This window comes from Camelus ferus, chromosome 25 (genome assembly GCF_009834535.1).
Source record: "Camelus ferus isolate YT-003-E chromosome 25, BCGSAC_Cfer_1.0, whole genome shotgun sequence".
NCBI lineage: Eukaryota > Metazoa > Chordata > Mammalia > Artiodactyla > Camelidae > Camelus > Camelus ferus.
Genome location: NC_045720.1, coordinates 27788622 through 27803131, shown reverse-complemented (window position 1 = coordinate 27803131; position 14510 = coordinate 27788622). Strand labels below are relative to the sequence as shown.

The 14510-nt window shown below is 30.6% G+C and overlaps 1 protein-coding gene across 24 annotated transcripts in view; it reads left to right on the top strand.

The window, feature by feature from the left end:
* The window catches only part of RIMS2 (regulating synaptic membrane exocytosis 2), a 489839-nt gene that overhangs the window by 273710 nt on the left and 201619 nt on the right, over nucleotides 1-14510 (top strand). For all 24 annotated transcript variants that reach the window (XM_032468081.1, XM_032468080.1, XM_032468083.1 and 21 more), the window contains 3 exons: nucleotides 4286-4354; nucleotides 6457-6613; nucleotides 8309-8425. In XM_032468081.1, the coding sequence (XP_032323972.1) occupies nucleotides 4286-4354; nucleotides 6457-6613; nucleotides 8309-8425 (343 nt within the window). The remainder of the gene's footprint in view (nucleotides 1-4285; nucleotides 4355-6456; nucleotides 6614-8308; nucleotides 8426-14510) is intronic.

Sequence of the window (14510 nt, the reverse complement as noted above, 5' to 3'; positions counted from 1 at the left end):
AGGCTTCTTACTAGTTTGCTGAGACAGTTTATCATGAATGTGAGTTAAACTTTCTCAAATGATTTTTTACATCTGTTGAAATAATTTTATACTTGCATATATAAATAAATAACTTCAATAAGCATTGAAGTAAAACTAGAGAGAAAATTCAACAAATTTACCACTATTGTAGGAGACCCCAATATAATTTTCTGTCGATCATTTATTGGTCAAGCAAACAAAAATTTAGGGAAGATACAAAGTAACCAAATAACACAATTAATAAATTTAATCTCAGAGTCAAATAAAGAATTCTGAACATAACAATTAGTGAATTCATATTCTCTCATATCCATAAAACATAAGAATTATTAATGTACTATTTAATAATTTCATTTTTTGACAAATTTAAAAACATTGATGTGATGTAGGCTGTTTTCTTCAACTAGTGTTGCTGTGTCAATTTTTTAAAAAGAGATAAATTATACCATACATTTGACAAATTTAAAAAATAGACATATATTCTCATAAACATATTTTCAAGATCTATTATCTCTGCAATTGTCAGGGATTATTCAGTCAGTAGTAGCTTAGATTTAATGAAGTATGGTAAATATCTTATAGACCCAAGAATAAAATACCAAGAACTGAACTTTAATGAATATGCTACCTACAAATATTTGTGTATTGCAAAGAAATCCTCAAAGAGGGGATGCTTATGTTAATAAAATATTTAAAGGCTTAAAATTACAATGTACTCATCCAGTTTGAGTTTAGGGAAAGAATAGTGAAATAAAAGTAGAAGGAAAGAAATCCTAAAAACAAGAACAAAATTAATAAAATAAGAAACAAATTTCTAATTGATAGGATTATGGAGCCCAAAAGTCAGTCCTTTAGATGAATAACAAAATAAACCTGTAGTGAAATTTATTGATAGGATAAAAAGAAAGTATAGTTAGTATTCAAATGGAGACATAATCGGTATATCAGAAAATAGATTATAAATTAAAATTTACAACACTGTAGCAAACAATGTTTTGGAAACTTAAAGTGAACAAATTCCTATAAAAAATATAATTTACTAGACCTTGAATCAATAACTCATTCTACAGCTACTGAAAAGGGGAATTAGTAATGTAAAATATTTCCACAAGGGAAACACCAGACTATGATAATTTCATAGATGAGTTCTAAAACTGAAAATGTCAAAGAACAGATTTTTTTTTGTAACCTTACACAAATTCTTAACATGTCAAAATCAATTGTAAGTAAAACTGCAAAACTCCTTAATGAAATACCACAGAAATTATGAGACCTTTCTCAATCTGATAAAATGTAAATTCATCAGATATTTTTAATAGGGAAAGATTAGAAAATTTCTATTCAAAATCATAATTTAAAAACAAATGTAAAATTTCTTGACTCCTTTCCAGCATTATGCTTATCAGCATAGAAAGACAAGAGAAAGAGAAAAAAGGCATTAGGATTGGGAAGAAAGATTGTCTACATAGGCAAATACAAATTAAACCATAATAAAATTATTAGAAGTAAAAGGAAAAGAAAGACTTTAATAAGGTGGTTTGTTAACATTATTTTACAATAAAACTGCATTTCTTTTTATGAGCAACTAGGTTTAGGAAACATAATTTTAACAATATTTCTAATAACAATAGAAATGATAAGATACAAATGATAAATCTAACAAATGTAGAAAATTTGAGTGGCCACAGTTAAAAATTTCATAGAAAGATCTTAAAGAAAATGTAAATGGAGAGAATGCCATGTTCATGGCTAATAAAACGATGTGATAGTTCTCCCCAAATTGATGTATTGATTCAGTGCATTTCAAACCAAATCCCAATAGGATGTTTTTACACAGTTTTATAACCTGAATCTAAAATTTAAAAGGCAAAGCAAAGAAGAAAGATCTAAGATATGAATAATTAGGTGAAGGATTTGCTTTTCAGTATATAACATTATAATAAACAAAGACTGATTTATTGGTTTACAGATAGGCAGCCTGTACAAGGGGAAAAAAAGGACACCAAGCAAATCCCAGCAGATAGGATATATTTATCTATGACAGAGGTGACATTGCAGATCATTGGGGAAAGGTAGAATGATAAAATAAACAATGCTGAGATGTGTTATCCTTTTGGAAAAAGGAAATTATATCCATATCTCATCCCGTACACAAACTCGATTTACAATGCACAAGGATGTAAACGCACAAACCAAAATTTTTAAACTTTCAGAAGAAAATATGAGTATATCTTTGTGCTTGTAAACTCAAGAAATTTCTTAAACAAGATGCTGAATACACTAATTTTAAGAGAAGATTGATACATTCAGTGACATTAAACTTAAGTAGTTGAATTCATCAGAATGTTGAAATGACACAATCCACCTAGAGAGAACATAACTGCAAGGTATTTACTATCTGTAGGATTCATATCAGAATAGGTGGAGACTTCCATCAGGAAAGTAATCAAGATATGGAAGGAAGTAACATTTACAAAGCACATATGTACCTTATCCACCCCCGCACAAGACCACTGACAAAGGCTGATAAAATTAATTTCATCTTTTGCTGGTGTCGTTCTTGTCTTGCATCAGAGGCACATCTGATCCTTGACCAATACAAAAAGCATGTGGTCTTTATGCTCTGTAGTGTATGTGGCCCATCAAACTAATCATCGCTCTGTCTTTGAGCATTTACAAGGTGAAACATTACTACAAGCCGAGTAGCAGTTCTTAAATCTCTCATCTGTAGCCTCATCTGTGTTATCCCTCCTTTCTCCCAAGGTCATTTAGAATGTATGTCCTAATTTTATAAAACTTTTGCGGCAGTTCTGTTGGGATGTTGTCAGATAATTGTAGTTTCCATACTGGTTGGGACTATAAGAGCCTCAAATTGGGGCTAAAGCTTTATGACATATGAATTTGTAAGGAAAATAGTAGTGAGTTCATTCAGTGGAACCATGTGATCAAAAAAGATAGGTGTCTTCTACCTAACCATGAAAAGGGGAAAAACAAGAACTGCAGTTCCTGGCAAAAAAAAAAAAGACTTTCCCTCTCCCAAGAGGGCAAGGATTAAAACAGATAAAAAAAAGGAAAAGAGAATGTATAGTGTATTTCTAACAGGATGTTGCAACAATGGAGGGAATTTCTGGAACGTTTTAATTATTGCTATTTTACACACCTTAGACAACATGGGCTTTCAGTGTTTTATAAATCGTATAGGCAAGCATTTATTTTCTCACAAAGTTTAGTCTCTTTAATGAATTATGTGTAGGATAAGTAAACAGATTAAAAACAAGTCCTCTTTTGAAAGAGCAACACTGTCTTCATTTATTGTTAAATATTCTCTGATACTAAGGAAGAGAAAAATGCATTAATCATTCTTTTGTGTCAGGTGTGCCTATTCCTGAGGCACATGTGGGAGGAACCATATATTAAAAACCAAACTGCAACATGTTTATGTATGTACGTGATATATTTCATAATTAAATGTGTACACTTAATCTGCTTTAGCCATCAAAGCTCTATTTAATTCAATTTAATGCTATTTTTGCCATAGCATGATTAACATTTTAAAGTTTTGTTTTAGATTTGTTTTGTAAACAAAATACACAGCTCTTGAATTATAATAATAATTACTGCTCTGTCTTAGACTATTTCTTAGAAAACATAGCAGTTCATAATGGAGATGTGTTAGTCAGTTTTGTGGAGGATTTATTTCTCATTTTTTTCTCAGAGCAACAGAGAAACCACTAAAGTAATAGTAAAAGAAGAATGTTTAAGATATCAAATTATGCTTCCTCTCCATGAGTGTGGAAAATAAGAAATTGGGTATATTAAATTTATTGGTCACGCATATTAGAAAAAGACACATGAATGCCTTTGAATATAATGTTTGTATTTTGAAATTTACCTAGATTCAAGTGCCTTTATCAAAAAGCATCTAACATTGACCTGACTTAGCTATTTTTGATGCAGCTTTTTGTCCAATAGATTTTATCAATCAGCATCAAATCACTTACATATATTATTTAGTATTATTTCAAGCTTTAAGCTGTTTAGGAACTTTGTCTTATACATTTCAAGAGTAGTATTCTCACATAATGAAATATATGTGGAAACAAGTGTTTGTGAGTTCATAATGAGTTTTCTTCTCTCTATTTTTTATTCTCAAGTGTTCCATTTAAAATCCTTTCATTTGTTTTTCAGGTTGTTGAGGGGTTTTTTTTCCCTGTAACTGATCAGCAATTTTAATTATTGCTATTGTTTATTGTTTGCATCATAGGGTCAAAGAGAATAAGTGATAGTGAAGTCTCTGACTATGACTGTGATGATGGAATTGGTGTAGTATCAGGTAAGAATTTCAGAATTATTTTATAGTATTAAGAAGGAAGTGAAACTCATCATTAATTACCAATAAATAAGTAGATAGATAGGTAGATGGATAGATAGGTAGATGGATGGATGGATAGATAGGTAGATAGATAGATAGATAGATAGATAGATAGGTAGGTAGATAGATAGGTAGGTAGATAGGTAGATAGATAGAGAAAGAACTTGCCTCTTTATCCCCCCAAAACAGCCTTTTGGCAGTTTAAATTGAATAATTCTAGTTGCTGGAATACCTGTACCAATTGTTAGATTAAATGTTCTTATTGAAAGATGTCAGATAAGTAAACACCAATTTTCTATTTTTAAATTACTACATAATAAGGATCTCAGTATAAATTATATAACTGAAATTTCTTTATACTTCACTAACAATGTGGGGGAAAAATACAGTCTTTTTGACATCACTACATACTCAAAGATGTCAAATATTTGAATGAATTTTTTGAACTGTTTTTATTGTTGTTATGTTAAGTATTGGGTTCAGCTACATTTTGAACTTATGATATTGTAGTTTAAAATATTGCCTCATTTATGGTTGGAAATTTATTTGATAATTTAATATTTTAGTAAGTAGCTACTTTTTAATAAATTCTGGAAAAATATTTATATATATTATATTCCAAATATTATAGAAATATTTGAATCTCTTCTTGGAGGTTAGCCTAACAAACAACATAAGCATAGCTTATTTTGCCCTGAACAAAATGTCCTATTGAATATAAGACATGTTGCTTTTGGATCACTGACTGATCATTTCTGTTGGACAATTTTTGTTAGAGTATGAGCCCATTTGCATGCTATTAGTGTATTACTTTTTAAAAACTCAGTAACTATCTTTTAGCCTTTATTTTTTGCACTAAGGGTGAATGATGTATTAATTCACTAAGACTGAAAAAATAGTTTTCACGTTTTATGTTTTGTGAATTAAACCTCAATAAAGTCATATTTCTCATGACCTCTTGCTTGGAGATCGTTAGTATGTTTCCTTCTTGTACTCTAGCCCTTTGTTAATTGACTTTTCAGCTTCTTCTCCTTATTGGCTATCTAGCCACATCAGATTGTCTTCATCCAAATTATTTTCCTTCATGTCATTAAAGCTCTTTACGTTGATGTGACTTGGGGCGCATTATCAATTCTTCTATTTTCTATTTCTAAGATGACAAGAAAAAGATCATTTTATTATTTTTCTCTGTTAAAGGAAATGTATCTTTAAAAACTTTTCAGGAATCATTTGTTATTCGGGATAATACCTTCTGAAATAATTTTTGCTGTTACAGAATAGTATTCAGAAAACCGACACAATTAAATGTGTTTACCCTGGGTTCATTTTTTTTTTACCATCATAAAACATCATCTTTTCTTGTGTCAACATTATTATAAATTCTTTTTATATATAATGAATCGTTTAATAATCCACTGAGGAGAAAAGACTGCTGTGTAATATCCTATGTTTTCCTATTTTGAATCCAGTATAATTTTTGAGACATAGTTTTCTCATCATATACTTTAATAATGCATTTAAAAATAACTTGTCAAAAGCTACAATACTGTAATCCTGATTCTGATATTTTCAAAGATACGGTGATGACTTCGAATCCTTGGAACCTCTCAGAGTTTATATATTTACTTAAAGAGGTATTCAGAGTGCTTTCTAATATTGCTCAACTATAGAAATTAGAAACTTTTGTGAAGTTAATCATTTTATTTATAATTGTTGAGAACCATTTGAAGCTCTTCTAAGTCACTGAAGAGATGAAAATGTTTTTAGGATAAACTTGAGTCTTTTATTGAAGATTACTAACTGCATAAAAAAGTTTTACTCTACCTAGCATAGTGCCTTGGACATAGTAGCTATCTAAATATTTGAATATTTGTCATTTCTTTCCAGTTTAAGTGTTTATAAAATATTACTTTATCTTAGTATTATGCTTTAGTCATTATGCTCTACATTTCATATATTCAGAGCCTTTCAACTTTACCAGCATTTTATGTTTTTCAGTAAAGTACAAAATGCAAAAGATCTTACTGTGTAGATAACTATAATCTTACTGTTTCCACCTTTAGATTATCGACACAATGGCCGAGATCTTCAAAGCTCGACATTGTCAGTGCCAGAACAAGTAATGTCATCAAACCATTGTTCACCATCAGGGTCTCCTCACCGAGTAGATGTTATAGGAAGGACTAGGTCATGGTCACCCAGTGTCCCTCCCCCACAAAGGTAAGATTGTATACATATTTTATTTGTAGGATGATGTTACAAGCCTATTTATCATAAAGTATTATTACAAATTTCTACAGATAATAAGTTTTTGTAGAAAAAAGTTGCATAAGGAAAAACATACTATTTAATAGCCTATATAATAAGAGTAATATGAAATATGGGCTTCTTTGTAACTTTGGGTGACATTTTATTGTAAATTCATAATTATAAAGAAGATCCAACTTTCAGCTTCATATAAATAAATATTAAGCAGATCTAGTTAAACCCAACTAATTACACTCATGAATGATATACATATTGATAATTTAAGGAAAAGGAAAAAAATAAACATTTAATAGTGCCTTAAAATTAAGAACAATCATGCAAAGACTATAAGGGAATGCACAGGCAGAGGGAAGAATTGCTTGGAAAACCTGCAACTCCAGGTCTTAGCATAGTGGAAAACTGATCAATCCAGTTAGGTACAGAAACACTTAATGGAGTAAGAATCATGGAAATAATGTTTCCTAGCAGGAAATATGTGCATAATTTCACATTTTATATACTTGCAATGTTTAAAGAAATTTGAAATCTTAGAATTACAGCCTTGTATCACTTACTTTAAATGAGTAATTGAGTTAGTTTCAGACTTTTAGACTTAGAATTTTTAATTGTAGTCTTAATTTTATATGTGGTATTGGACTATCTAAGAGAACAAAATTTATTATATTTATAAATTTAACTTTATAAGGATATTAAGTACTTTAAAAGTGTTTACTTAATTTAGACAACTAAAGTAATTAAAAAGAAAATCTAATGTATTACATTTTTAAACAGAGTTTAAAATGTTTGCAGATGTTGAATTAACTAAGTTTTTTTGTAAATGGGACAAAAATTATTAAAAAGTCTTCTGAAAAGTAATTGCTTAAATGTGGCAGACCTATCAGTAGATTAATAAAATTTGTAATCTGAAATTTAAAGTGCAAGAAGGAACGAGATTTTGAATTTGTAGCTTTAATAAATTAAGCCCTTCCTCACTGGGAAAACAAAAAAGAATGCTTGACTTTTACCAAGGAGAGAATATTTGAACATGCCAATAGAAAATCAGCATGGGTTTCAGATTCGATTCAACTGTACTTAATAGAAGGACCATAATAACAGGAGCTTGTGTAAAAGGTTTATTGTATCATGAAAAAGAAGTATGTAAGTAGACAATCCAAGTCAAGGATGGTAGTTTACAAAAACAGTCATTGATTAATTGTAAAGACTTCAGTTTAGATTTAAAAAATACAAATAGCAATCCGTATCCCTAAAGTAAGGTCCTCCAATATATTGTGTATAAGCAACATGCTGAATTCATTTTCTCCACACAAATCTGTTCTTCCCTCTGTACTTCGTGTATCATTGCCATCACTAACACCTGGGAATCATCCCTTAATAGGTTTAATAATCCTATCTGTATCTCCATTGATATTAGCTTAATTTTATGTCGTACTTCTGTTATAGCAACAATCTCCTAACTTCATTGTCAGCCTTCTGTTGAAATTTATACCTTTAGCCAGAGGTGCAATTGGTTAAAACAAAACAAAAAACTTGGACTTGACATTACACTGATTTTTGTCTTTTCCTACTATCTTTATTAATACACTTAATTTCTTAGTGTAGTATATGATTATGGTTTATTAAGATATTTAATGGAATGTGCTATTTCAGTCGGAATGTGGAACAGGGACTTCGAGGGACACGCTCTACTATGGGACATTATAATACAATCAGCCGAATGGATAGACATCGTGTCATGGACGACCATTATTCTCCAGATAGAGACAGGTAAATATGATGAAATACTGTTAGACCTTATTATAATTGCTGCCTTCAGGAAGAAGGCATTACCATAAAATGTTTTCATCCTGAACTTGGGTATTTCTTATCTCAGTTTCTAAAACAATATGCTTCCTTTACAATGCCTACACTGATTCTTATGACTGCCACATCATTAAGAAAAATTAAAGAAAGAAAAACAATCTTTTCTTTAGTAAGAAAAAAAGTTTAGTTTACTCTTGCAATTTTGGTACTTTGTTAAATCAAACCAATTAGTGAATTTGCACATGAGGTTATGATGCTAATCATAATGAAAAGAAGATGTTTTATTATTTTTACCTTATCATAACCAATTATTATATAGAAAAATACTTTCATGAGACAATAGACTTAAAGTCTTTTACACTCATCAGGGAAATCATTGTGACTTCTTACATATAAAAATGTTGAGACAAGTCTGGTTTGTTAGGAAACAGACACAAAAACTGATTCATGAAGAGGTTTTTCCTCATGGCTTTCAGTAAACCTTTTAAGCATTTTAAAGAATTAGGCTTGTTGACTGCTGCATTTGGAAGAATGCTCTGAATTTGTTCAATTAAATGTGACATACTTAGAAGTAATATGGTATGTTTCAATACATGCATTAATTACTATTTTTTTAAGTTAAGTAAATTGATTAACCCTCTATATTGGTTTGGTTATATATAAAATAAAAAATGCTGTGATATTTCCCCCAAACTATCAAATGGGTTTAAGATAAGGATTAGGAAAGAAAACTTAATTTACTATTCAGAGAATATTGTTATAAAATAACAAGGGAACTCAGAAATCTCTTTGTATGTATCCTAAACTAATTTTAGTAAAAACCTTCGGGGGGGTTTAAATCAACTGCTAGGAAAATTTGTTCTCAGTATTTACAAATTTCATTGTTTTGTCTAAATCTAGAGTTATTTATACTCAATTTGTGCTTATAATTTCATTGTGTTCAAATACACATTTCCAAAAGATAAGACGGGATATCTTCAATCGTGTCAAACAAGTATTGGGTTTTGTGTCTGAGATCTAAGAAGAAATAGGAAGTTACTAAATTAACATCTTTATTAGTGTTGAATGAAAGTTAATGTTTTTTTCTTTTTAATTTATTTGACTTTTTCATAGTGATCTTTAGGAGTAATTATAGGTATGCTACCTATAGAAATTGATGCTTATGAAGTACAGTAGTGAAAGAAAGGTGACAATACTGGTATTATTAGGCATTGGAAGGAGTCATATTAGGGTGAGTGAATGAGTTTTTTTGTTACCTAATAGAACTTCAATGAGTTTGACAATTTCAGGAAATTATTTATATGGTGATTTATTGACTCCTTGTTCACTGAAGTTTTATAAAGGAAATGATGACGGAGAGAAGTCTGAAATGACTTTAAATCTTTCAGGCTTTTGTCAAATGGACTATATTTTTTCTGAGGACAGTATGGTCTAAATCTTGCAGAGAAGAATATAATAAAATTAACCTCTAAAATTATACTTACACACAAAAATGGTCACTACATATCAAACACATTATTTTATCAATATTTTAAAGAAAAAAATTGCTATTAAATCCTTGGTGACTAATCCTTGGTATTAGTTAATATTTGAATTAGTCATAATTGAAATGTTATATTTTTCTCATTTATAACTTTATGAATCTTTTAGTTTAGCAAAAATATTCAAGTAATTCAGAAGTTTTGGGGGAAATTGATCTGTGTGGCTTTATTATTAGAGTGCTATAGATTACCAGATTATAATTATTCTTAGTTGTGAACTGTTTTAGGTCACATTAAACAAGGAGTTCTTAGTTTCTGTTTTATCCGAATATTCTAAAAACTGTACAATAATAGAATGCATGTGAAGGCATTGTAATTATTACGTACTGGCTAGAAGGCAAGAATGCTCTAGAATTCTTACAGTGAATTCTCATGAACAGCATTTTATAGAATCCGTCAATAATACTGTTGATTTAAAAGCCTAAAATAATTTCCTTTGAGATCATAAGTGAAATTTAGTTACTTTTGGTAGTGCGTTACTTTTGTCAGTAAGAATCGACCCACTGGATCATAATAGTATTGCATGGAAGGTACACCTTTCCATAGGATTTGAAATTAAATGGCACTGGATTTGAATTTAGTCTTTTTATCACTTGCCAGCTGTGTGTATGTGTGTGCTAACCTCTTTGGCACTCAATTTCCTTATCTATAAAACTAGAAAATTTATACCAATTTTATAGGGTTATTGCGTAGATTGGGTGACACAGGACTTCCAGTTGCATGGTATGTATGTACTCAAAAAATGTGCTTTACTCTTAACATTTTAAAAGGATCTTTTGGTTTACAAATAATTTACATTTTAATGTTCTTATCAATTAAGCAGAGAAAAGAGAAATCAGTAATTCAAGTGTTTTTAAGAGGTTTGTAGAGAATGTAGGACGTGAGTTGGACCTCGAAAATGGGCATATTTATTCAGGCGAGGACAGGAGCAAAGATGCAGAGGCAGAATGCATATGTACATCCATGTACCCAGTACAAAGGATATGGGACTTGGGGACATATTGGAAGTTGTGAATGAAGATAATGGCTTTTTACATTGGTTATACTGGAGGAGATGATGCCATTTGACATTAACTCACGGTACCTGGTTAAAGTTAAGTGGCATAAGAACGAAATACAGTATTCATATCCTTTTCTTATAGGTAATGTAAAAAGAATTATATTTAGAAATTTGATTGGATCTTTATTTCTTGGCATATCTCACTTTATAATCATTAGTCAAAATCCTATTCTGTTTTGAAAATAAAGTAGGTTCATTACAAGTAATTGAGAAACTTGGATATAGGGATATTAGTCAAAAATGGTTAGTTGTAATGGACATCTTTCATCTTCCTCTCCATCCCCCCTACTTTTTGGTTTTCTCTAATTTCTCTGGTAAATCTTGGTAACTACTACAATTACGAACATCATTTTCCCAGGGCAAACTATATGGCTTTAGTATTAGAAATCACTTCAAGAGCTTATTTGTTTACATGAGTTACTTTACTATTTGAATAAGTATAGAGTACTAGGTACTATTTCTGTACATGTCAGAGATATCCTGCAGTCCACATTTTTATGTCTATCCAAGAGGCCAAAATATATTAGATGCATTTAATTACATGGAGTATATTTTTAGCATAATAATAAAAATATATAATTAACACTGGCAGAAGATACATTATTCCATAAACTTTTTTGTGCATTCAGTTAATGCATTTATATTCTAAAAAGAAAAATGTCCTATTATATGGATTTCTGAAGTACCTCACACACTTAGGCTATTTCTCTACTCTTTATCAGGCAACCAGCTACCAGAAAGTGACAAACATACCCATAACTATTTATAGTTTTTTTGGTTCTTTCAGTTATCAACTATGAGAGAAATACATCTCTGAAAGTTTGAAAATATAGAGAAAGTAAGTGAAAAAAGAGAATTTACCTTACAAAAATAATATGACTTTTTATTTATCATATTTCAGTAATACATTTTAACATAGTTAAATCATAGTATATTTTAGGATCTATAAAGGAGTAAGACATTAACAATATTAAAGACACTGAGTGGAAAGTTTTGTATTAAGTTGAGATTGTTGGAAACTTAGCTTTCAAAACTATAGGTTACTTAAGAATAAGATATTTCATCTCCTCCTTTTGCAGTCCTTTTTGTATATGTGGTAGTTCCTAAAAGGGGACATTCAGGCTAATTAAATACAACAGAAGGATGATTCATTATAAATATGATTTTTTTTGTCTTCAAAGATTATATTTTTTAGTAAGAATCAAAGTGTATCAAGAAATTTGATCAGTAATCTTGTTCAGTTCTTTGAATAGTGATATTTTTATCATAATTTGACAATCTGTAACTTCATTTTTTGTCTTTTCAAAATTTAATCATTCTTTTAGTTTTTCTATTTTATTCTTTTACAATGAATTACTACTCTGCTCAGTTTTTTTTAATTTGTATTAAATGCAGTTTTTATTATAACTGTTATTTCTTTAATGCATTATATTTATTCAAGACAGTATTTATAGCTAAGATTTCAAAGTCCATTAATTTGGGGAGAAAAGTAAGCACAGTTTAATGGAGAAGTGTAAATAAAATGTTTTTAAGTTGTACCAAGTGTGTGCGACGAAGGACTTTGCGTACATCTCTGTATCTTAGGTAGATTTTAGGAGGCTTACCAAAGCAGTATGTTTAATTTTATGTAATATACATAGATGCATTCTTTTATTTTCCACTCAGTCTCAAGGGAGATTATGACTAGATTAGGTTAAGAGGTATAATATGTCTATAGAAAAGCATATAGTCACAGTTCTCCAAAGAAACAGAACTAATAGAATAGATGGGTACATACATACATACATACATACATACATACATACATACATAGTGAGAAATTGGCTCTCATGATTGTGCAGGGTAAAAAGTTCTACTATCTGCTGTCTGCAACCTTGAGACCCATGAAATTGTGGTGTAATTTAGTCTGAGTCCATAGACCTGAGAAGCAGGGGAGCCTATGTTATAAATGTCAGTCAGAGGACCAGAGAGTTATGAGATAATTAGCTCAAAAGTGAGGAGGAAAAAAAGGCCACAAAACCAGACATAGGGATCTATGGATCAGAATAGAGAGCCCCGAAATAAAACCACACACCTAAGGTCAATTAATGTTAATTGACAAAGGAGGTAAAAATATACAACGGAGAAAAGATAGCCTCTTCAGGAAGTGACTTTGGGAAGGTTGGACAGCCACTTGTAAATCAATGAAGTTAGAACTTTCCCTCACACCATACACAAAAATAAACTCAAAATGGCTTAAAAGACTGAAAACATAAGATAAGACACTATAAACTTCCTAGAAGAAAACATAGGCAAAACATTCTCTGACATAATCTTAGCAGTGTTCTCCTAGGGCAGTCTATAAAGGCAATAGAAATAAAAGCAAGAATAAACAAATGGGACCTACTTAAACTTAGAAGCTTTTGCACAGCAAAGGAAACCATAAACAAAATGAAAGGACAACCTATGGACTGGGAGAAAATATTTGCAAATGATGCAACTGACAAGGGCTTAATTTCCAGAATATATAAACAGCTCATACAACTCAATAACAAAAAAGATGAACAACCCAATCAAAAAATGGACAGAAGACCTAAACAAACAATACTCCAAATGAACACATAAAATTGGCCAATAGGTACATGAAAAAAAATGCTTATTATTGCTAACCATTAGAGAAAAGCAAATCAAAACTACAGTGAGTTATCACCTCACACCAGTCAGAATGGCCATCATTAAAAAGTCCACAAACAATAAATGCTGGAGAGGGTGTGGAGAAAAGGGAACCCTCCTGCATGTTGACTGGAGAGTAATTTTGTGCAGCCATTATAGAAAACAGTATGGAGATTCCTTAAAAAACTAAAAATAGAGTAACATATGATCCAGCAATCCCTTTCCTGGGCATATATCCAGAGGAAACTCTAATTCTAAAAGATACACTCCAGTGTTCATAGCAGCACTATTTATAATAGTCAAGACATGGAAGCAACCTAAATGTCCATTGACAAATGATGGATAAAAGAGATATGGTATATATACACAACAGAATACTACTCAGCCATAAAAAAGAATGAAATAATGCCATTTTCAGCAATGTGGATGGACCTGGAGATTGTTATACTAAGTGAAGTAAGCCAGAAAGAGAAAGAAAAATGTCATATGGTATCACTTATATGTGGAATCTAAAAAAATGAGAAATGTTATTTACCAAACAGAAACAGACTTACAGACATAGAAAACAAACTTGTGGTTACCAGGGGGCAACAGGGATGGTGGGTAGAGGGATAAATTGGGAGTTTGAGATTTGAAGACACTAAGTTCTATAGATAAACAGCAATGTCCCTGTAGAGCACAGGGAACTATATTCAATACCTTGTAATAACCTATAATGAAAAAGAATATGAGAAGGAAGACTCAAATGAGAATCTCATCTGGATACAACCTCACAGACACACCCAGAATTACTGGT